General features: G+C 35.7%; 1 protein-coding gene across 2 annotated transcripts in view; it reads left to right on the top strand.

The window, feature by feature from the left end:
• PRORP (protein only RNase P catalytic subunit) overlaps positions 1–25,551 on the top strand; it is a 128,182-nt gene that overhangs the window by 45,431 nt on the left and 57,200 nt on the right. For both annotated transcript variants that reach the window (XM_058540722.1, XM_058540723.1), the window contains exon 5: positions 5,000–5,107. In XM_058540722.1, the coding sequence (XP_058396705.1) occupies positions 5,000–5,107 (108 nt within the window). The remainder of the gene's footprint in view (positions 1–4,999; positions 5,108–25,551) is intronic.

The raw sequence follows: 25,551 nt of genomic DNA, 5'->3' as shown, positions 1-25,551 counted from the left end.
TTGCATTTCCCTAATGATGAATTATGTTGAGTATCTTTTCATGTGCTTATTGGCCTAAAGGAAGTTCTTCATCTTTGTAACATTGATACAATAAAATTATTGATACTCAGGTTTTATTACTTGTCCCAATAATGTCCTTTATAAGCTTTTCTATCCCCAGACCCAATCTAGGATCACCCATTGGGTTTAGTTGTCATGTTTCCTTGGTCTCTTTGAACCCACAACAAAAATCTAAGTTTTCTTTGTCTTGCTTGGACTTCGACTTTTTTAAAAAAACTATAGGCCTATTATTTTGTAGAATGTCATTCATTTTGGGTTTATCTGATGTTTCCTTATGATTAGATTCAGGTTATGCATTTTTGACAAGCATATCACAAAAATGCTGCGGTATTCTTCTCAGAGGCATCATATCAAGAGGCACACTATGTGATGACTTTTGTGTTGCCCAAGAAATTCTTGCTCATCCTTATTGTGCAGATTCTATTTTCTTCTAGAATTTTCATAGTTTTGGCTTTTGGTTTATATTTATGATCTATTTCAAAATATTTTTAAGAGTGATGTGAGATAGGGATTGAGGTTGATTTTTTTCCCCCAACTTTTTCCCTTGTTAATTTTCTTGGGTTTTTTTTTTTTTTAAAGATTTTATTTATTTATTTATTTATTTTCCCCCAAAGCCCCAGTAGATAGTTGTATGTCATAGCTGCACATCCTTCTAGTTGCTGTATGTGGGATGCGGCCTCAGCATGGCTGGAGAAGCGGTGCATCGGTGCGCGCCTGGGATCCGAACCTGGGCCGCCAGCAGCGGAGCGCACGCACTTAACTGCTAAGCCACGGGGCCGGCCCTAATTTTCTTGTTTTTCTCTTTTTTATTTCTTTGATTCTGTGCTTTATTATTCTACTTTCTTTGAAATTTAATTTGCTCTTTTTTTCCTAGCTTAAGGTGAAAATTTAGATTAATGATTTATTTAGACCTTTCTTCTTTTCATATAAGTGTTTAAAGGTATACATTTCTCTCTAGTATTGCTCTAATGCATCCCACGAATTTTGATATTTAATATTTTATCACTTAATTCAAAATATTTTCTAATTTCCTGTGTAATTCCTTTTTTGACCCATGGGTCATTTAGAAATATTTGGGACTTTTATAGACATCTTTCTGCTGTTGTTTTTTTATTTAATTGTGTGTGTGTGTGATCAGCAAACGTACTCTTTCAGATTTTAATATTTTGAAATATATTAAGACTTGTTTTATGGCCTAGAGCTTGTGGGCTGTCTTGGTGTTCCACGTATACTTGAAAAGAGTAAATATTCTGCCACTGTTGGGTGTAGTGTCCTTTCAAGTCAATGTAGTTAATAGTGTAGTTTATGTCTTCTCCTTACTGATTTTTATCTACTTGTTCTATTATTATGGAGAGAGGTGTATTGAAATCTCCATCTATAATTATAGACTTATCTGTTCTTCCTTTCAGTTCTGTCAAGTTTTCTTCATGGATTTCAAAGCTCTCTTCTTATTTATGAGTATGACTTCCTGATATAATGATCTTGTCATTGTGACGTGTCCCTTTTTATTTTTTGTAATAGTCTTTTTCTTGAAGTCTATTTTGTCTAGCATTAATGCTGCCACTCCAACTTTCTTAAGCTTACTGATGCATGGTATATATATATTTTCTCCCCGCTTTTCACTTTCAGCTTATCTGTATCTTTATATTTAAAGTACATCTATTATAAACAGTATTTTCGATAGGGTCAGATTTCAATATTTTATTTTGCTATTTGTTTTCTATTTAGCCAGTCTTTTTTCTTTTTTTTCTTTTTGGTCCCTCTGTTCCTTCTTTCATGTTTTTTTGGGTTAATGAAATCTTCTGCTGGCTTTTTGTCTATACCTTTTCTGCATTATTTTTTAATGTGTGACTTGGGATTACAACATGAATCCTTAACTTAATCCAGTTTGCTTAGAGTTTAGGTTGTACAGTTTCACAAAAAATGTAGGAACTTTGCAGCAGTAGAATTCCACTTACTGCTGCCTGGTCGTCATGCTATTATTGTTATATATACCACATCTGCATATGTTTTAAACCCCGTAATACAGTGCTATGGTAATTTTTGCTTTAAGCAATCATGTCGTTCAAAGAAATTAAAAGAAGAAAAAAATATTCTTTTTAATAATTACCCATATATTTACCATTTCTGATGTTTTTAATTTCTTCTTCTACATCCTGGTTTCCATGTGATATTACTTCCCTTCAGCCTGAAGAAATTGCCTTAGGGTTTCTTATGATGCAGGCTTGCTGATGATGAATTCTCTTGGTTTTCATTTACCTGAAAATATCTTTATTTCACCTTACTTTTTTACCTGAATTTTTGAAGGATTTTTTGCTAGATATAGAATTCTGGGTTGACAGAGGTTTTTTGTTTGTTTCCTTTTGTCATCACTTCCTCTCGTTGTCTTCTGGCCCCATTGTGTCTGATGAGAATTCAGCTGTCATTTGTATCATTTTTCTCTTGTATGTAGTGTGTCTTTTTTTCTGACTGCTTTTAAGATTTTCTCTTTATCTTTGATTTTCAGCAGTTTTACTATGATGTGCCTAGTTCTGGTTTTAGTTATGGTTTTCTTTGCATTTATCCTGCTTTGAGTTTGCTCTGTTTCTTGGGTCTTTAGGGTATGTTTTTCACCAAATTTGGGGAAATGTTGGCCATAATTTAAACATTTTTTTCTACCTTTTCCTTTCTCTCCTCTTCTTCTGGAGTCTGATGACACATATGTTAGTCTGTTTGACATTGTTCCACATGTTACTGAGGCTCTATCCATCTTTTTCTTTCAATCTTTTTTTTCTTCAGATGGATAATTTCTATTACTCTGCCATTCATGTTCACTCACTCACTTCTGCCATCTCCAATCTGAAGTTAAGTCCACCCTGTGAATATTTTATTTCATATGTGCTTTTTGGTTCTAGAATGTTCATTTTCATAGTTTCTGTTTGTCTGTATTTTCCCTTCTTTGTGCTCATTTTAACTATTTTCCTTTAAATTCTTGAATGTATTTACAATAGCTGCTTTAAAGTTCTTGCCTGTTAATTCCAGCATTTGGACCTTAGATTAATATCTATTGACTTCCTTTTCTCTTGACTATGGGTCACATTTTCCTATTTCTTCTCATGTTAATTTTTTAATTGTATGTTGGATATCATGAAGGACACATTGCAAAGGCTCTGGATTCTGTTATTTTTCTCTGGAGATTATTGATTTTTTGTGTTAGCAGGCTGTTAAACTTGGATAGACTCAGACTCTAGACTCTTGTCCCCTTTGCAGTGGATAGTAGCTGAAATCTCTGCTGAGGTCTTTCAAGTCTTTCGTCTGTTGCTTTTTTTGCTGGCCTCGTTGGAGTCTCCTCTGTGCATGTACAGATCAAGTTAGCCAAGGATTTGGGCATATTTATGCACTGATTTTTGTGGTTCCCTCCTTTCTAGCATTCCCTCTCTTATTTTCTAGCCTTTGTAGCAGCCCCGAACTCTGTCTTCTGATTTCTCAAACCAGAGATAAGTCTGTAGCTTTCTGCTTGATTTCCAGCTGCGCCTGCCAACCATGCTGACTGGAGAATGCCCTCTGGCAAAAAGCCATTTACAGACAAATTTCACGTAGTGCAGTTCCCTTCTTTTCTGATTATCTATAGTTAGATGACAAACTACACCAAATGTAGTGGCATTAAGCAGAAGCAGTCATTTTTTACTATTATTATTATTATCTCTCATGGTTCTAGGGCTTCACTAGACTCGATTGGCTGGTTCTTGCTTGGGTCTCCCACTGTTGTAATCAAATGGGGGCTGAAGTCATCTTGAAATCTTCCTCTGTCTCATAGGTCTCGTGGTTGATCCTGGCTGTTGCCTGGGGCTCAGGTGCACGGTGTCAGATGGAATGCCTATATGTGGCCTCTGCGTGGGCTTTTTCATGATGGCTGGGTTCCAAGAGCAGGAATCCTAAGAAGGTGAACCAAGTGGAAGCTGTGTTGCTTTTTATTACCTAGCCTCGGAAGTCACGTAGCATCACTTCTGCCACATTCTGTTCATTGAGGCAGTCGCAAAAAAGAGCCCATATTCACGTGGAGGGGATTAGACTCCACTTTTTGAGGGGGGAGGAGTGTCAAAGAATTTTCAGACATGTTTTGAAACCACCAAACCTTCTTTCAAATTTTGTGTTCCCTCCGATTTTTGCCTGCCTTTGGTCATTCTCTAGTGCCTTCAAATAATTGTTTTTTATATAGAATTTATGTTATCATCTGGTAGTCCAATACAAACTACTCCATCATTACCAGAAGTGGAACTCCTTCTCCTTTTCTTTCCTCCATAGCACTCATCACACTTGACATTTAATATAATTTACTTATTTATTTGGTTTATTTTGTGTCTCCTCCCACTAAAATGCAAGCTCCATTAAGTTAGGGATTTTTGTCTCTTTGGTATCTGCTAGGCGCATTGTAGCTGCTCAACAAATATTTGTTGAATGCATGGATGAATCTTCAACTCTTCAAAACAGCCATAAGTAAACAAAAGCCTCTTAATGACAAAAGAGGAGCTACACATTAGAGAGCCTTCTTCTTTCAACACAGTTGCACTGGTAGTCTGGCGTATCTGAGGTTTACTTCTTCTTGGCTTATGGAACAGGACATAGAGATTTTTGACATTTCATTCTCATCATGACTATCACGTGTGTCAATTAAGCAGACTAGATAGCTGGTTACAGATCAAATGAACTAGCATGGGAAAGTGCTTTGTGCAGTGTAAAGCACTATGAGATTATAAGAGGTATCAGATTGTTATATGTAGTTCCATCTATTAGGCTGGCTTTTTCAGATTTTATTTTCAAAGTATGTTTGTGTGTGTGTGTATGTTTAAAGGACGCATATTTTGAATTACCAAAACAATAATAGAAGTCCTAGCAGTGTGTTTATAATAAAGTCCTTACTAAGTTCTTATTAATATTTCGTCTGACTTTTTTTTTTCAGGAACTTAAGAGATTTCAGGACTTTGTGAAACACTGTCCTCCTTTTGATATTGTCATTGATGGGCTCAATGTTGCCAAAATGTTTCCTAAAGCTCGTGAATCTCAAGTTGTAAGTACAAGTTTTATTTTGCTATTCCAAATCTCTAGAAATATTTATTGTACCCATTTGTGATCTTCCTTGGGTCTCTTACCTCCCCATCTTTCCTTCCTCTAAAAATAAGCTCCTAAGGTGCCACAGTGACCAACTGCTCATCTAAGATTCACTGTTTTCATCTCAGGAAAGTAAGTGGCTCTTATAGGTGGGCAAGAATGAGAGATTAAAAAGTCCGTGTAAGAAAGGGCCAGGTCAGCCCTTTTTGTATAACCTCTGGCTGACTTTCTCTCTAGGTCTCTACTCTCTCTTTGGGGTTACTCTGTCATTTCCCTGTGGGTCACATCCCTCTATTTGAAAACTATCAACATCCACTATATCAAGAGATATTCATTGCTCACATTTGTTTTTTCCAAATATAGTATGTTCATAAACTAATTTAAAGTTATTTTTTTTGCAAGATAATCATTTGTTCTATCAATTTATAAATGCCCTAGTAGTTTCTGATAGGAATATCATGATTTTTTATAGCAGCAGTGTGCAATTATTTTAATCCCTATTTTACAAATTAGAAAATTGAGGTGAATTTTGTACAGTAAATCCTTAGAAAGCAGTCATAACATCAAAATTAGATTGTAGAGAGCTCTCCTGGGTTTCAGGCTTGTGGCTCTTATCCCTGGCAATCTATGGCCATTCATCTGTAGTTAAACTCTATTCTTTCTTAAAAATTGATGCCAACTTGGAAGGTTTTTCCTCAGAAAAACCTTTTTCCTTTGGCCATTTATACTCAGAAAAGCTTACAAGTACTAACAAAGGACAAGGTTGATTTACAGAAATTTATATATGCCTTTCCTTATGTTTGTGTCTACATTTTTATGGTCAAGTATGTACTTTTTAAATCCTTTATTTAAAAAAAAATATCACGAAAGCAAGTTGAAAATATTTTGTCTCTTAGGTACGTGAAGGGGCCTTTGAGGCAGTAATACTGACAAAGGCAAAGCCAGAAAAGGAAGCATGACATTATTATGACTAATGCTGGGTAGAGCTCAGAATCAGAAGAGCTCGTTCTGAAAAGTTCTCCATCTAATCTGTGACGAAGAAAAAGTTCCATATTTGTTTACCTTTTGTTTGACTTTCAGCTTCATGCAAAGCACTAAAAATTGGTTTGCCAGAAGTATACATCCCAAACTGGGCTAACTTTTTTTGGGAAAGTAACGTTGAAGATGATATAGTGGACACATCCCCCCCAGTATTATGGGAGAAAAATGTGCACATTTTGAAAGATTTTAGCAGAGTTTGGCAAACCGAGAGGCAAAGAACAAAAGATCCACCAGGGAAATCATAGGCATTTGCCACTACTGTTAGCTTTTACTCTTAAAAGAATTTAATGTTAGCAACAGTTTATGTGACAAGTAATTGTTATTATCCAGCTCTTCAGAGCACTGTTATCTTGGGGCAATGCACTGGCATTAGATTTGGGAAACAGCTTGGGGACTCAGCTTAGAGACACCACCTGAGTAAGTAAGGAAAGAGGAAAAGAACTTCCTCCTGAAGTTTTTTCTCAAATCTCTGAAGCTAGAGGCTTGTGAAAAATAAATGGCATATCACATTTCCCATAGGCCGCTCTTTTTTTATTTTTTGGATAAATCTCACTCTCAGGCCCTTTTGTGGCTTAGTTCCATTCTTACACACTTACTGGGTTGTCAGAAGTAGCTTCCCAGTTTTTCTGTTACTCTTGTAAATAGCATTTTAGTTTAGAAGTTAAGAACAGGGACTCTGGAGCCAGACTCTTTGAATTCCAATCCTGGCTTTGCCACTTCGTAGCTTCCATAGTTTGAGCAAGAGACTTAACCTTTCTGTGCCTTAGTTTCCCAGTCTGTAAAATGGAGATAATAATGTCTCATAAAGATGTTGTGAAGAATAATTGAGTTAATATGTGTCAGCACTTGGCACATAGTGAGTACCTAATAGGTGTAACTATTATTGTGATTACTGTTCAAATTTGCTTCCCAAATAGAACCATCAGTCTTGCTTTCAGCAGACCCTTATTTGGCAATTTAAGATTTTCTCCTGTCATGTCATCCGTATCAGTGGAGTTGAAAGAAAATACAAGGTTCTGCCTCAGTGTTAGACTCCATCTAGTCAGGAGCTCAAATAACACTTGATTGAGAATTGAAGCCAGTACCATCAAAAACTTAAGGAAAATTTTAAATATGTTGATTTTAAGAAATTTTGTTTTCTTCTGATTATCAAAGTAGTGCATGTTCATTGTAGAAAATTTGGAAATTACAGGAAAGAAAATTATATATAATCCTACCATTCAACAATAATCACTCAATATTTTATTTCCTTGCAGTGTTTTTCGATTTTTTTACCTAGTTGAGCTCCAACTGTGTAAATAATTATATATCTACGTTTTAATTTACAGTTGTTGAAAGCTCTCAATAAAAATGAAATTATAAAAGGTGTAGAAGAAAACATATGCTCTTTTAAATATTTGAGATGGAAGGACCTTCGAGGCATATGTAAAATACAGGAGCCGTAATGGTAAGAATAGAGAAATTTTCTAGGCAGTAAAAAACACTATAAACACTGTTAAAAGATAACAACAAACTGAAAAAATTGTTTACAACTCATGTAACAAAAGGCTAATTTCCTGAATATACGAAGGACTCTTATGCCTATAAGAAAAAGATGAATTATGAAGTAGAAAAGTGGATTAACCTTATTCATAATTACAGATATGCAAATTAAAATATTTATCTTCTGGATTGGCAGAGATTTTAAAGTTAGTAGTGTTTAGTATTTTGAATGGTTTGGAGAGGTGGAGAGGGGGGTATCGTACAGTGTTTTTGGTGGGTGATTTGGCTATAACTTTGAACACCTAAAATGTTGAAATTCTACTCGTAGGGACTGATGTATTCACACTCGTACATAAAGTTATATGTCTAAGTATTTTAGTTATACTATTCTTTATAAGCAGAAAAACTAATCAATCTAAATATCTATCAGTCAAGGACCTGATATATAGTGAAACATCCATCTAAAATGAATGAGATAGGTCTATATGTGCTAATATAGAACAACAGCCAAAATAAGTGTAAGAGGCAAGTTGAAGAACAGCATGCTTAATATGGCCCCACATATGTGTTAAAAACAAAACAAAAGATTACGCATATATAAATGTTTCTTAGATAAGTTTCTATATGCCTAAAAAATTTCTAGAAGTTACATATATGTAAAAACTTAACAACAGTTAACTTTAAGAGTTGGGATAGAATATAAGAGAATGAAAGGATTTCAGGTTTTCATTTTTATTTTTTGAATTTTTTTTTTTTTTTTACAATGAGCATATATTACTTTAAAATAAAAAAAATACCACCAGGAAAAGAACAAAGCGAAAAGACATTCTTGGTAAATATTCTACAATAACTATATAATACTCTGGTCTTATAGATGTACTACAATTTTTTAATCCTTTCTCTGTTGGTGGGCTTTTTCAGTTGTTTCCATTTTTTACTATGGTAAGTAATGCTTGGAAGATCTTTGTGCATGTTTTCAGATGATTTCTTTAGAAGAGATTCCCAGAAATAGAACTCTGGAGTCAAAGGGTATGGATATTTTTAAAGGTCTCACTACATATTGCCAAATTGCTTTCCAAAATGATTGTAGCAATGTATACTCCCAACAGTGTATAAAAGTGCCCAAATAGAACACGTTTCTTTAAGGTTGCTTATTACATGATGGCTTCGACTGTTTAGTTACATTTGTGCCATGAATCTGCTAAGTGAAAAGAGCTGGACAGTTTTTCCCCCCATTTTTTAGGTCGAACATTTTTTAAATTTGTAAGTGAAGTTTAATAAAATAGCCCAGAAAGGAAATATTCTTGACTGTCTTATTTCGCCTCTTTCTGTCTCTCTTAAAACAATTGCCTGTAAGTGTACATAAAGGAAAGATTAGGAATCCTAATTCTGTGAGGCTTGAGTTTTTTCATCTTTGTGTGAAGTTTCCAGATCTTTTTCTGTAGAATAATGTACAGATCATTTATGTTCTTCCCATGAACTCTGCATAATATGTTACAAATTCTTCTTGGTCCTTTTCCATTAATGGTTACTTAGATGTCCAACGTTGTTCTCTGTAAGCTCATGAATGAGAAAAGACCATTTTTGTATTCATTATTTAGGGAGTAGCACCATGATCACATGTCTTGAGCTCAGAGCCTACAGCTTAGAGGTGACAGAGATTAAGAAGCTAAAAATAAGTTCTGGCTGTGAATTTATTTTATTTTCCTAATTTTCGTATGCATATTTTTTTATATATTACTTTTTTTGAAGCCAGAGTGTGTCTTATAATTGACGTCAGCAGAAACTTGCCAGCTACCATGTAGAGCTGAGACTTGGTGGTGGTCATTGTCTGGGTAGGCACAAATTGAGCTGTACACAGCGTATGTCTATTCATCCACTTGTCACCTCAGTTAAGTTAGTTGTATTGGCAGCTCCACATGCTGTTTAACCTAAATCTTAACTTTAAATATTTGTTGAAGGTTTTCTAACAAGGCAGTAAAAGGCAGTGGTAAGTAACGCATTTCTCAGACTAAAGTACAGATTTTAAAGCAAGGAGAGATTGTTGTAATTGATTTTTGCATTTTGAAAAGCTGTCACTCAGGCAGCAAACTTCTGTCTGCCGAAAGCTTCCCATCGACATTCAAGAGAAGTTGATTAATTTACAGAATGACATAGTTCACCTGAAAGAAAAAGCAATAATTGAATGCAAAATACAGGAAACACCTAGTATTCTTCAATCTGTCTTTGCTGTTGGTCCTAAAAATGATACAAAAGGAAAGCTGAAGAACATAGGTTCTAAGGAGAGTGGTACGTAACCTGTCACCACGAGGATGTACAGAGCTGCTATGGCCAAAAGTGATTCAGAAGAGCCTTAACCCGGATATGAAGCTGTAGTATGGAACTGTATGGATTAATATATAATTTTGTTGGTTACTGAAAAAGAAAACTTCTTTCGTTCATTTTTTGCTTAAAAGTTATTACTAAATCAGTGGTTCATCTTATAATTTCTGGTGTCTTAATACGATTACAGGATATTCTAAATGGAACTGGAGACTATAAAGTCCTTGACTAGGTTTCACTTTTGGCATAATGTAGGGTCTTGACCAAGTCATATCTCAGTTCTTTAGTATCTGCATTTGTTTTCTTTTTGTTTTATTGAGATATAATTTATAAACCATAACATTCACCCTTTTAGCCTGTACAGTTCAGTGGGTTTTAGTATATTTACAAAGTTTCACAACCGTTACCACTATCTAATTCTAGAACATTTTAATTCCCCCCAAAGTAACCCCACACCCATTAGTAGTCACTCGCAATTCCTTCCTTCACTTAGTCCCTGGCAACCACTAATCTACTTTCTGTCTTTATGGATTTTCCTATTCTGGACATTTCATATTTTCACTTGGCATAATGTTTCCATAGTTTATCTGTATTATAGAATGAATCAGTGCCTTGTTTCTTTTTATTGCCAAATAATATTCCATTGTATGGATATACTGAATTTTATTTATCCACTCATTAGTTCATGGACATTTGAGTTTTTTCCACTTTTTGGCTATTAAGAATAATGCTGCTATGAACATTTCGTTTGTAAGTTTTTGTTTGGACATGTTTTCAGTTTTCTGGGGTATATACCTAGGAGTGGAATTGCCAGGTCATATGGTAACTCTTTGTTTAACCCTTTGAGGAACTCCCAAACTTCCAAAGCAGCTGCGCATTTTCCATTCCCATCAGCAGTGTATAAAAGTTCCAATTTCTCCGTATCCTCACTAACACTTGTTCTTCTCAGTCTTATTGATTATAGCCATCCTAGTGGGTATGAAGTGGTATAGCATTGTCATTTTGATTTGCATTTCTTTATGGTGCATGATGTTGAACATCTTTTCATGTGCTTATTGACCTTTTGTATATCTGCTTCAGAAAATGTCTATTCAAATCCTTTGCCCATTTTTTAATAGGGTTACTTGTCTTTTTATTGTTGAGTTGGAATTTTTTATGTATTCTGAATACTAGACCTTTATCAGATATATGATTTACAAATATTTTCTCCCATTTGGATTGTCTTTTCAATTTCTTGATGGTATCCTTTGAAGCACAAAAATTTTTAATTTTGATGAAGTCCAACTTATCTATCTTTTTTCTTTTGTTGCCTGTCATTGTTGGTGTCATGTCTAAAGAATCATTGCCTAATCCAAGGTCATGAAGATTTATGTGTATGTTTTCTTCTAAGTTTTATAGTTTTAGTTCTTGCACGTATAGTATCTGCATTTTTAGGGAAACAGTTTTGGGTAGATATCTAACCAACATAGTTTAGAGTATAGTAAGATTCAGATGGGACTAGCCTTGGCCCTTTCTAATTCTTTTATTTAACCTTCTGTAAATCTGGGCAAAATAAGACTTGCTACTGTCGCAGATCAAAATTGACCACCCTGAAATATGTCTCTTTACCTTGACTATTTTCTCTGACAGACATTTGACCTCCCCCAAACTACCTAAAGAATTTAGCATAGAAGACCTGTTTCAGGAAGGAGCCAATACCATATGATGGCTGTAATATAATGTAAAATAGATGTTACAATAGGAAAGGCACCAACAAGCCTATCTTATCAAAAATTCTGTCTCTCCCAGGCCACATTCTCTAGGTGGCCCTGCAAAGAGTTGCCCGACAAACATTTACATTTATAAGGGAAATCTCCATTTGTAAAGGTATCTCCCTCTCTGTATTGGGAAGAGGGGGGGATGGCCTTATCTGTGGAAACTCTTATCATATGGAAGGAGAGGACTTAAATCTGCATACCCTTGATTATTGCAATTTCTGGCTCCCTTCTGTCTCCCCCCACCACCAGCAAGATCCTCCTTTGTCTTTAGCTGAAGATAGTATTTAAGAAGAGAATCTCTGCCATTTTTGTTGAGAAACTCAGTTTCTCTGGTTTCTCCCATGTATACATGTTGTTAAACTTGGTATTATTTTCTCCTGCTAAACCTGTCTTTTAATTATTTGGCCAGCCATAAGAACCTTAAGGAAAAGGGCAAAGGAGGATTCTCCCTCTTCCCCAACACTACCTACCTTGTAGATGTTTTTCAAGTGTACAGTGTATCCTGCTTAAAAAAATATTTATTTGGTTTCAAATTTTCAGAAGAAGAAAGGTTTTGGTTTGTATTTTTCTTTTTAGAAGAGGGAAGGGTTCTGAGTGACTAGCAGATTAATTATATAGCCTCCATTTTGAGGACAGTTAGAGCATCTTAGCATAGAATTATGATGTAGATTCAGTTACTGTTTATTCAGCACCTATTCCATGCCAAATACTTTTTTAAGAAGTGAGGCTATGGTTATAGGCCAACAATGGGAATGCTAGGAACATGATTAGGCTAATGGTTATGCTATCTAAACAAATTCTTAGTATATTGTGCATCTTGTTATCTGTTGACAATGATTCTTGTGTTTGTGTATGACTCTTTTCTTAGAAATTTACTTGGAATGTCAGAATGAAGAATGATATTTACCCAAAATACATGGGATAAGAATTTTTTAAAAAATAAGTATTGCAAAAACAGTTTTATAACATTTTCCAGAAAATTCCCCAGAAAGTGTTGTCATTTGGGAGAAACAATGACTAAATTAAAAAGTGTTAGGTATGAACCTTTGTAGAGCACTTGAGTCAGCCTTTATGTAGCACTGGATTGACACGTCTTTGTCATTCAGCACCTCCTGTAAGACATAGTGTTTTGGATTTTCTTGGATTGGATTTCTTTTCTTTTTTTTAATTTAATAAACTTAATTTTTTTAGAGCAGTTTTAAGTTCATGGATTTCTTTTTATGAATAGCAGTACTCTGAAAACATATTATTTTGACTCTAACAAGTACTTCTGGGGAAAAGCATTGAGTAGATAAGTGGAGGTAGAAATTAAATTGTATTCATTTTTTCAAGCTTAAGTGAGTGGGTAATTGGCACCACCATTCACCTAATTGCTCAAGCTAAAAACCAAGGATTCTAGCCACAATTACTCTTTTTCACTAGACCCACATCAAGTTGACTGACAAGTATTATAGGTCATAATCCGCAAATATATCCTGTAATCTAATTGCTACTTCTTTCCATATCCATTAACATTGTCTCTCACCTAAACTCCTAAGTAGTCTCCTTGCTTTTTCCCCCTTGCCTCAATGACTTTTCCATTATACTTAGAATAAAATCCAAGTTCCTTATCATGGAATATAGAACCTTTCAACATCTGATCTTTACCTCTCTTTTCAGCCTCATCTCTGTTTTTTTTTAGCTTTGTCTTTCACTGATTTATAGACGCACTAGAATGTTTCCTCTTCCTCAGACATACTGAACTTGTTCCTGCTTCAAGATCTATGTACTTGCTATTTTTTCAGCCTTTAATGTGCCATCTTCAAATGGCTGGATCATTATCAGCACCTCAGAGGTCTTCCCTGATTCTTCTCAAGTAACCCCATTCTGCTCACCCACCCTCTGCCTGTATTTTCAGTTACATCAACCTTAGTTGCTTCTGTGGTGGATTAAAAATGGCTGCAGATTCTTCGCAGTTACTCTCATCAGGAGATGGAGTCTATTTCTCCATCTCTTGAATCTGGTCTCGCATTATGACTTGCTTTGAACAGTAGAATGTGGCAGATGTGACATTGTGGGACTTTCAAGCAACGACTGAAGAGGCTATACAGCTTATACTATCACTGTTTAGGAACTACCACCTTGTGAATAAGCTCACGTTAGTCTCTTTAGGATGAGATCACATAGCGAGAGAGAGAGCGAGTGTGAGTAAGCGCACAGGCATCCCAACTAAGGCTCCATACTTGTGAGTAAGGTCATCTGGGACCAGACAGCCTTTAGGCAGCCTGCCAACTAATTATGAACACATGAATGAGGCTAGCCAATTCTGTGTGGAACAGAATAACTGTCCAGTTGAGCCCAACCCAAATTGCCAACCCACTGTGTTGTGATAAAATAGTGCTTATTTTAACCCAAGTCTTGGAGTGGTTTATTACACAACAATAGATAACTGATTTAATTCCTACATAGCACTTAGTATCTACAGTTGCCTATGTATTTCTGTGTTTACTTGTCAGTCTCCTCCATTAGAATGTAAATGCCCTGAGATTGAAGACCGTATGTCTTACTCACTGTTAGATCCTCAGGACTGAGAAAAGAGCCTTGAACATGATAAATACTCCGGAGATACCTAGTGCCTGAATGACAGAATGAACAAATGGGTGTACATTCAATTATATAACGTGTTAGAGATAACAGCTGCTTGTCAGGCTTAGCTTTGAAAGACTTCTTGAGTTTTACTCTTGGCAAGTTACTTCCCTTGCTAGCTATGTGACCTAGGCTAAGTCACCTAACCTCTTGATGACTTATGTGAAGATTAAATGAGATACTCCTTGAAAAGCACTTATTGCAGTGCCTGGCATGCAGTCCAATAAATTTAAAAGGAAAAACAAAAACAACCTTGTGTGTGCATTTAGTTGCCCATGGTCTTAACTTTGAAGAAACAAAAGCATGGTAGTTTTTAAAGATGTGTTTAGTCTCCTGATTTAAATAACTGACAATCACTGTTAATTTTTTCAGTTTTGGGTCTTGATTCTTTTTGAACTGATGCTTAGAATATAACCTTGAGTCTGTAAATTAATCGCCAACTTCTCTGTAAAGTAACTGAATAAGAAATATATCAGCAGTATAGAGAAAATAAAAGACTGATTGTATTAGTCAAGATGGGCTAGGTTATGCTGCAGTGATAAACCCAAAATTTCAATGGCTTAAAACCACAAATTATTTCTTGTTCATGCTACATGTCCATTGTAGGTCATCTGTGTCATCATCATCCTCATTCCAGGACTCAGAACAACTTTCTGAAATACTGCCAGTCACTGTGACAGAGGGAGAAGAGAAAGTGGTGAAGCACTCGCTGGCTTGTAAAGCTTCTGCTCAGATGTGATACCTGTCACTTCTGCTCACATTTTATTAGCTAATACAAGTTACATAGCTACAGCTGAGTTCAGCAGGACAGGAATGCAATCCTACCATGTGCAAGAGAATTAGTATTTTTGAATAGCTCTAATGACTGGGATTGGTCTTGCTTGTTACAATGGTCAAGTCTAGCCCAGGAGCTAGAAATGAGTTTCATCATGGCGATGCAAACTGTCTTTGCCTGGATTCTTTTTTTCAATATCACTTTCCTTCACTATAGTTTTATGTAGAAAGAGCTGTTGTTTTTGTTGATCATTTTTCCTAGAATGATCAGGTAGGAATTCTAAAGTCTCCATGACTCATACTTTACACATACTTTCACAACTTTCATTTTAAGATGGGTTTTTCTTTTGAGCCACCAAGTCATCATTAATAATTGTTGATGTGAGATCGCCTTGAGGGGACAGGGACAACATACTAACTTTTCACCTAGAAAACAAAAGGGTATAAAGTGGAAAGCTTCTTATCCTGCATTTTCTCTCTTGTTATCTCCCTTCCCTCCCCCTTCGAACACACCCACCCATGATTCAGTCCTAATGTTTTTGTTCCTTGCCCCTTTTGCAGTTTGCGTTTTGGATTTTCAGTTGTTCATAAGCTCCTCTAGTAGAGGGTGTATAGGGGGAAAAGTACATCATTTCAGTTCATCTTGCTAGCTATTCAAAACTCTGCTCTCTGTAGATAACGGAGAATTGGTTAAAATGGCTTCAACAGAATGAAAATTTATAATGTAATTTAAAAAATTATGGCCAGACATCAGCACTGAATGCTTTCATTCTTACAGCATGCTTGGGGCGTTGAATAGAAAATAGTTTGGCAGAAACACTGCAGAATTTGTTTTGATTACCATCTCTTAGTTGGTTTTGCTACAGTGAGAGAAAAATGGAGGTAAGGATGTTAGCCATTAAAGATCATTTGGCAGTAGCATTTACTTGGCAGTGAGTTCTCATTTTTTTCTGCCACCCAAGTTATTTTATTTCTTTCTGTTGATTTACATAACCTCTTGTAAATGTTTCAATACCATAAAGAACCTAAGATAGAATAAACTATGCTCAGTGTTTTTGTGTGTATATAATCCTGGACATATTTTTTTGCCTAAATTGTAGAAATTTTGTGGAGTTTGACACCAACTATGCTTGAAATTATGTTTCAATAATGTTAAAGTAGCAAGGTTAAAAGTGTAATGTAAAAGCAATGTTAAAGTGTAAATACCTCATTGTGTTTGCAATGGCAGATGTTAGATTAAGTATTGAAGTGGAATTTTTATTATACCTCCTTAACTTTTAAACACTCTTCTCCATATAGTTGTTCCTCCTGCTTGAAGACTAGCTCTTAAGGGCTGGCTTTAGAGGTAGAAGGCCTTGTTCCTTGGGTCTTTAAACTTGAGTGTCATGCTGCTGCTCCTGCTGTCGAAGAACATACTGCCCCCATGTCTGCTCTGAGCAAGTGTTTGAGTAATTTTTTGCTAAATTGAAATCTAGAATCAAAAACTTGTCATTTTTCCCAGTTTACTTTCATAAGTTTTGTTGATTACTAATGATTGGAAATGATAAGTGATTGGAGATTACTTCTAAACATTTTCTTAATTTTAGTCAACTAGTTACCAATAGTTTCTTTCCAATGGAATTTAAAAAGTGGTTGGTTCTTTTAGTGTTTTTAAGGCTAGGAGTTACAGGAACAATTATTAATCCAGTTATTTCTGAGTTAAACTCCAATCCAGGAAGGGCCTTCACTTTTTACTTTATACAATTATATATTTTTACGAGTACTTTTTACATTTCTTTTTAAAAGCTCACATATTTTTAAAGATCAGAAACTTTAAAATAAAATTTTAAATTATAAACTTATCCACTGATGTTTCTGCTGTATTGTAGAATACTGCTTCTCAAACCTTAGTGCATCAGAATCACCTGGAGGGTTTGCTAAAACAGGATTGCTGGCCCTATACCCAGAGTTCCTCACTGAGAAAGTGTGGGGTGGGGCTGAGAGTTTACATTTCTAAAAAGTTCCTAGGTAATGCTGATGCTGCTGGTTTGGGGCACATTTTAAGAACAACTATTACATAAAAACAGTTTCTTAGAAGTGCACTCATACTGCTTTACAAAAACAAGCAATTATAAAAGTCAAATACTCAAAATCATTAGAAGTCTTAATGAGTCTTAGATTGGAAATCTATTTTTTTAACTAAATATATGAAACTCATTTTAAGGTACTGAAACTTGGTCCTAAGAATAATATACTTCTTCCACTTTCAAAATAGAAGTTTGTCATGTTTCCATAACCAACAGTTATGTTTTCAAGTAGTTATATTAGCATTATGATGATGTACGTTACCTAGAGTATGATTTTTTAAAAAATATGTTAAGTAGCCCAAGGAGAAGGTGCTAATTGGGGAAAATTATAATTCCATAATTATGTGGAATATCAAACCAATGGAATTGCATGTTTTTCTCGAGGGCATCTGAAATAATCACCCAAATAAGTTACTGTTAGTATGTATTCATAAACCTAAGATTAAAAAAAAAAGAAGCAGTAGAAAGCATAAACTTGGACTGTGACTCTTAAGGCAGCTAATCTGGTAGCAGCGTTTAAGTCCTAGTTCAATAGGGTTTAAGAAGGGCTCTAATCTATAAACTTATTACATGCGGGAAACAAGTAGATCTAACCTTGACTCCTTATTTTTAAAATAGTTACATCTGGCTAGTCAAGGGTGATCTAAGTAACTTGGGGAAATAAATAGGCATTAATAGATGCCAATCCAGAATTCACTGAAGAACACAAAAAATGGTTCTTAGTTTTTTTCATACTATTCATCTTTCACGACCTCATAACTCAGGGCAGTCACATTGCCCTAGGTCAAATAAGGCCGGTCTGACTAGGTACTTCCTTCTGTCCGTGCGCGTTCCACCCACTCCACCTGCTCGACACATGCAAGAGTTCTGTTTTGTCATGTGACTGCTGAAATAGTCTACACCACTCAGAATTATTCTTCCTTGTACCAACTGCTAATGAAGTGAATGATCAACTGTCAGATAGGTGGGTTTTAAGTGAAGTCATGAAGGAAATAAGTAGGAAGATGAATGAAGCCAGGCAAAGTTTCTATAATGAATTTGGCCTCATATCCCTTTTTTTCCAAATATTCAAAAAAGGTATACTTTGCATGGTGTTTGAAACAAAATTTCCCCAACTGCGTTAGTCAAGTGCTCGGGTATCTTAGAACAGCGCTGTTAGGAACACAGTGTTGCCAAGCTCCCGTATCTGATTTCTCTCTGGCAAAATCGTAATGGCAAGTTGATTCTCCTCTTGATGTGTCACAGATAATGTTTGTGTGATAACTATTTGGGGTGTGGTGAGATTGTCTTTATGAATCATTGTTGTGTGTACCTTGCTTCTATGACAGAATTTTAAAACACACTTCTCAGGAATGTGGTAGGTAGAGGCTTCCTATAAAAATAAAATATTCACTTTAACCAAAAAAAATTTAAAATGTTTATTAAATCTGTAAGATAAGCAGCAATTCCAGAATGAGTAGTAAATTTACTTAACACGTTTTTTAATCTATATAAATTATTCTTACCTAGTTATTATTTCAGTGGTAACACTTTATTAATCATTAATTTTGTGTTAATGTATTTATTTCAAGATAACTATTTTTTTCCTTTTAAAATAGTTTCTATTTCAGACTTTTCACTGTTGTAAAGGCTGATTTTTCTCCCAAATACAATTAAGATCAATTAATTCAGATCTTAGGTTTTATTGCAGTGTTTCATTTAGACATGGGTTTTTCTAAATAGTGTTAGGAAGGATATATAGTTCATGGGTTTTTCTAAATAGTGTTAGGAAGGATATATAGTTCCTTCAAGTATTCATCCCCCCCCAATGGATATTCTTTATTTATAGATTATTTCTGCCCCACTTTGTTCTATAAGAGATATAAGATGGTTATAATAATGTACACAACGCAGAAAATAAAATAAACTTAAAATAAGTTAAAATAAAATAAAGTTTTAAAATAAGAAAAGAACACAAAGGGAAAATAAGCTTAGGAAAAATAAGAGGTTTGAGGTTGCTACAAAAATGCATACCATGGGGCCGGCCCCATGGCTTAGCGGTTAAGTGCGCGCACTCCACTACTGGCGGCCTGGGTTTGCATCCCGGGCGTGCACCGACGCACTGCTTGTCCGGCCATGCTGAGGTCGCGTCCCACGTACAGCAACTAGAAGGATGTGCAGCCATGACATACAACTATCTACTGGGGCTTTGGGGGAAGAAAAGGAGGAGGATTGGCAATAGATGTTAGCTCAGAGCCAGTCTTCCTCAGCAAAAAAAGAGGAGGATTAGCACGGATGTTAGCTCAGGGCTGATCTTCCTCAAAAAAAAAAAAATGCATACCATGAAGTGCTCTATTAATTTGGCTGCCGACAAACTTGAAGATGAAAATATGATTGCCGAAGAGCAGGGGTTCATCTTTTTGTCTGCCTGCGCATCATTCATAAGCATCCTACACTCCTATTATAAACTTCTCTCCTTACCTAAAGAGATTCTCAGAGGAGCTGGGATGGAGGTGGGGAGAGTGGAGCAATATCGGCAAGTGGGGAAGTTGGAAAACATCCAGTTCTGGTGTACCTTCCAAGGAAGTTATTGCCCCTGTAAGATTCATTGATTTGGAGTATTCGCATAATTCATAAGATCAAATGGAAACAGATTTTTCAGGGAAAGTACCATTACTCATAATATTTAAACCAAAGAGATTTCTCTTGTGGGCCCTCATGGTGCAGGGCCATCTGGGCACTCTGAGTGCTATTCACAACATCCTTCTTATGACCAGGCAAGTGGATTTTGTAAGCATCAGCAGTAAAGGAGTCAGAAGAACAGTGTATGAGCTGGAGAGAGGCCTCTCATGGTACTGAACAGGCTTCAACTCAGTATCACTAATGCTATCTCAACTTGGTCAGAAGGCCTGGTAGCAGGACTCATGCTTCTTGATCTCTGGAAAATGGGTAAGCTGATTTTTCACTTCAGATCCGCAGTAATCCACAACAGTACTAGACCTTGTTTTAAAAATTTATAATTTCACTGCAGTTCTTAAAAATCTAGTCAGAAAGCATATATCCCTAATATACCTCCTATGTAGTAGGCACTCTAAGATTTGAAGGTAGGTTAGAGTATCAGATTTGCCTTTGGTGTTTAAGTAATTATAGCAAGTACCCTTTCTTTAATGTGAAAAAGAAGCTTGCAAACTTAACCTGACATCATTTAGTTTAATCAGCAGAGCTTTTTCTCAGTCTTGTCTAAACCATAAATGCCTAGAAATTACTTGTATATATAAAGTTATAGACTTAATCTAAATTGAATCTTTCCAATTATAATATATCTCCCTCTCCAGAAAAAGATCTCCACATGTTATGGTATGAATGGCAAGAAAACCTCTTGAAAAATTTCTCATCTGTTTAGGAAAGAGATAATAGATAGGCCATCTTACTGGGTTTAAGTTTGGAACATAAATGAAAACCACAGTTGCTCTTCAAATGGACCAAAATAACCCTGCAAAATATACGTAAAGTGTTTTATCAATATCAGTCTTTCACCAAAATAAGAACTTGAAAGTGAAAATCACAAAGCCACATAGTTCCATGGTTGTGAAAACATTTAAGTATACCAAATTCTTAATTACTTTCCGATATTTTGTTTTATCAATTCCATTTCAATGTCCATTACCTGGTTATCACTCTGACATGTCATCAGAGGGAAAAAATGACATATGGACATCATAACATTTGGTTCCTTACTCTTAGATTTCTAATTAAGTCCTAGCTTAAGTGAGTCACTTTGTGAAGGATGCCAGGCTGTGGGCATTAGCCAGATCCTCCTCAACCCCTACACACACACACACACACACACACACACACTCGCACACTCACGTACTCACTCAACCCCTACACACACACACACACATACTCTCACACACTCACGCACTCACTCAGTCTCATACTGTAGTGTCTTTTTTTTTTTTTTTTTTTTGAGGAAGATCAGCCCCTGAGCTAACATCCATGCTAATTCTCCTCTTTTTGCTGAGGAAGACCGGCTCTGAGCTAACATCTATTGCCAATCCTCCTCCTTTTTTTTTCCCCCAAAGCCCCAGTAGATCGTTGTATGTCATAGTTGCACATCCTTCTAGTTGCTGTATGTGGGACGTGGCCTCAGCATGGCCAGAGAAGCAGTGTGTTGGTGCACGCCCGGGATCTGAACCCGGGCCACCAGTAGCCGAGCGCGTGCACTTAACCACTAAGTCATGGGGCTAGCCCTGTAGTGTCTTTAATCACAGGTTCTGTTCATGGTTTTAACCTGGTCATGGTTTAACATTGACTGTGGAGGTGAGAACCATGGGAGGGGGCAGCTAACATATTTTGAATTCTTTCTATGTGCTAAGAATATTATTTGCATTATTTCATGTAATCTGCACAACTCCATAAGATAGGTACTATGATTATTTCCATTTTACAGTGAGGAAACTAAGGGCAAGAGAGATTGTTAGTTTGTCACATTGCTAATTAGTTGTGGGGTTAGTATTCATACTAGGCAGTCTGTTCCACAGCCTGCACTTATTCTGACTCTACTGTACTGCCATCCTGACTTGAGATCCAGCTTGGATCTCAAGCTACTAGATAATTCTGTTTAATGTATATTTTGAAAATGAAGAAATCAGTTACATAGCCTATTGGGAAGCTTAAGCTTATTGGGTGATAGAAAGTAAGAGTAGGTTATAGAAAATAGAAAAAATAAAAGTTGGCTGTTTATTCCTTCAACTCAGAAATATAGCACTGTCTTATATCTTATTTAAATAATGTACTTTTTGTTGGTATTACATTATTTTTATAGATAATATTTTGTAGATATAATAATAGATAGATAATAGATAATATTTTATAGATATTAAATATATAAATAATAATATAACTATAAATATAAATATATTAAAAATAATATTATTCATATATCTATAAATAATAGATAATAGTTTATAGAAAGAATTGACATTTTATGATATTTATTCTCTCTATCCAAGAAAATTATGTACTTTTCCTTTTTTGGATTTTTTAGTTTTTTTAAATAAAGTTTTATTTTAGAGTAGTTTTAGATTTACAGAATAGTTGCAAAGATAGTACAGAGAGTTCGTGCATACCCCATAGCTCATTTTTCTATCACTAACATCTTCCATTAGTATGGTACATTTGTCACAATTAATGAACCAATATGGATACATTATTATTCCCCAAAGTCCATAATTTATTCAGATTTCCTTAGTTTTTACCTACTGTCCTTTTTCTGTCCTGGGATTCCATCCAGGACACCACATTACTTTTAGTCATCATGTCTCATTAGACTCCTCTTGGCTGTGACAGTTTCTCAGACCTTCTTTGACTTTGATGACCTTGACAGTTTTAAGGTGCACTGGTCAGGTATTATGTAGGATGTCCCTCAGTTGGGATTTGTGTGATGTTTTTCTCATAATTAGACTGAGGTGTTGGCTTTTTGGGAGGAAGACCACAGAAGTAAAGTGCTGTTCCCATCACATCATATTAAAAGTACATCCTATCAACATGACTTATCACTGTTGATGTTAACTTTGATCACCTGGCTAAAGAAGCCTTTGTGAAGTTTCTCCACTGTGAAGTTATTCATTTTTCCCCCTTTCATACTGTGATCTTTGGAAGGAAGTCACTGTGTGCAGCCCACACTTAAAGAGGGGGAGTTATGCTCCACCTCCTTGGGGGCAGAGTATTTACATAAATTATTTGGAACTCTTCTGCACGGGAAATTTGTCTATTCTCCCCCATATTTTTATTTATTTAATCCCTTATTTATAGCAGTATGGACTCATGGATATTTATTTTATACTTAAAGGGGTTATAATCTAATATTACTTTATTTTGATGCTGAAATTATTCTAGCTTTGGCCATTGCAAGCTTTTTGTTGGCTCCTGTGTCCCTTTGACATACCCCATCATTGTGGGGGTTTTCGAGTACTTCTTTACTTTCTGGCACTACAAAATGCCTCACTTGTCCAACATTCTTTTTTAAAAGCTACAAAACATAGATAATTAGGTAGGCTGCTTCAGTCTTCTTTGAAGGGAAAAATGCTATCGCCTTTTTGGATTATTAAGGACAATAGAAAGGAAAGGTTAGTATTTTTTCTACTTTTACTCCATTTTTCAAAATCAGTAATATTTGTTTCTGCCACTTAGTGTAACAATTTTGCCCAGTCACCTTTGATTTTTTTTTTTTTTCTTTTTTTAGAAGCTAACTTGTTTGTGGTTGCCTGTTTTGGAGGATCAGCATGTATTTTGGATTTTCTTTTTCCTTTTCTGTTTCCTTTGCAGTGGAGTGGGAAGGGTAGAGGTAAAAGGAGAAATTGAAATAATTAGTATAAACTTGTTCAGAGCAGCTCTCCTATTACTGTCTCAAGTAGTCAAAAAGTGGTTGTTACCCAACTGATAACAAAAGCTACCTCCAAAGAGAAGAGTTATATAGAACACTGGTTTTCTATATTATGTATTTGTGTAGTGTTAGAATTGTTTTAGTAATGAGCTTATATTTCTTTTATAATCTGGAAAATAATACAGGTTTATTTTTAGAGTCAATGGAAATGCAAAGAAAAGAACTTACCCTTTCTGTGGTTTGAAATGCTTTAGAACTTGAGAACTTTTTTCCACACTTGATGCACTCAAAACTTTTGGTTATTTTGCATTAGTTTTTTCTAGCTGTACCTGTGTTTTTCAGTAGTTTAGCTGTACTAGTGGAATTGCCACATCTACCCAATTATTTTATGTAATTGCAGTGATCACTTTAGCATTTGAAGATTACTTGGGATTCCCTGACAATTGCTTCAAGTGTGTAAGACTTCTCTTTAACAAGGTTATAAATACATTGTAGGTAGAGACCACTTTTATGTATTTCTCATAAAAAGACATACAGTTGTTTTGGTGTGTTGCTGTAGAAGGAATCAGTAGGAATCTTTCCCACTGTTTCTTTGTTCTGCTCCTTTTTCCATGCCGTCCTGAGACTTGATTGCTTTTTTTCCTTATATCCATTGGGTTTTCTGTTCTCTACCCACTGAGCCCCACACCCTGAGATGACTTATCTTTGTGTCCTTTCTCTCTCCTTTAACCCACTAACTTGGACCTGCAACCCAAGGAAACCCCTCTCCAGATTTTCCCTGGTAGGTAGCATGGTCTCAAATGAGAGTGCCACTGTGGCCACTGACCTGTGTGTCCTCTAGCTCCAGTGGGAACAGCTCCGCTCTCTTTATTGCCCCATCGCCACTTCCCTCCACCCCCACCCAAAGAACCCCTAAAAGTTTAAGCTCCCAATCTTGCTATCCCATTTAGAAATTAAGGATATTCTAAGATGTAATAGCAGAAGGAATAAATAAAACACTGATAGAGCTTTATTTACATTTCTTTGTGCTACTTTAGAAACCATAAAATATGTCCTTTTGTCCTCTCCATGTGTTCTTATTTTTTAGTACAACACACACAAAACAACCAAACATTGGTTTTATATAACTCAAAACCAAAAAGGTTTGGTTTTACTATAACATTGTGTTTGATGGGTTTAAATACAGCATAGTCACTTTCTAATAAAATCGATATCTTCTATAAATCAACAAAGATAAGTTTAATTATCTGTGCCCAAATTCAGTTCAACAAATATTAAATGAGTATTATGTGGTTCTGGAAATGGCCATATGGCCTTTGCCCTCAAGAAACTTACAACCTAGAAGAAGTGATAAGACATAAAAATAAGGGAGGAAACATACTAATACCATAAATGAGGTGCAGATAAGGAGATTAGGGAAAGGCTTTATGAACAAGGTGACATTTGAGATGAATTTCATCAGGCAGAGTTAGTGGGGAGGCTATTCTAAGCAGAGGTAATGATTTGAGCCATGAATGTTTGGAGACAGAACATAAAGGCAAATTTGAAGAACAGTGAGTAGACCACTAGTAGCTGGAGCATAGCTTACTTGTTTGGTAGTAGTGGGAGATGAGGTTGAAAGGGTTGGTTGTGGCCATGTTTTAGAGTACCTTAAATCCGTGTTGGAGGGTTAGAATTTTCTTTCAGTCGTTTGGCAGCTAGGTTGGGGATACAATGGTAAATAAAAATAGACATGATCATTGCCCCCATGGAGCTTATAGCCTGACATTAATATAATAATCATAGAAATACATATAAAATTGCAATTATATAAAATTAATTATAAGTGGTAACAAGCAGCAAACAAAAAAAGGTTCATGGTGCTATGAAGGCATTTAAGAAAAACAAGCTTGACCTAGACAAGGAGATCAGGGAAGGTTTCCTTGAAGAAATGGCAAGTAGGTTGAGATCAGAGGGATGAATAGGAATT

This window comes from Diceros bicornis, chromosome 5, assembly GCF_020826845.1.
Source record: "Diceros bicornis minor isolate mBicDic1 chromosome 5, mDicBic1.mat.cur, whole genome shotgun sequence".
Classification (NCBI taxonomy): domain Eukaryota; kingdom Metazoa; phylum Chordata; class Mammalia; order Perissodactyla; family Rhinocerotidae; genus Diceros; species Diceros bicornis.
The sequence above is the reverse complement of the archived record's forward strand: the minus strand, read 5'-3'. Positions and strand labels throughout refer to the sequence as shown.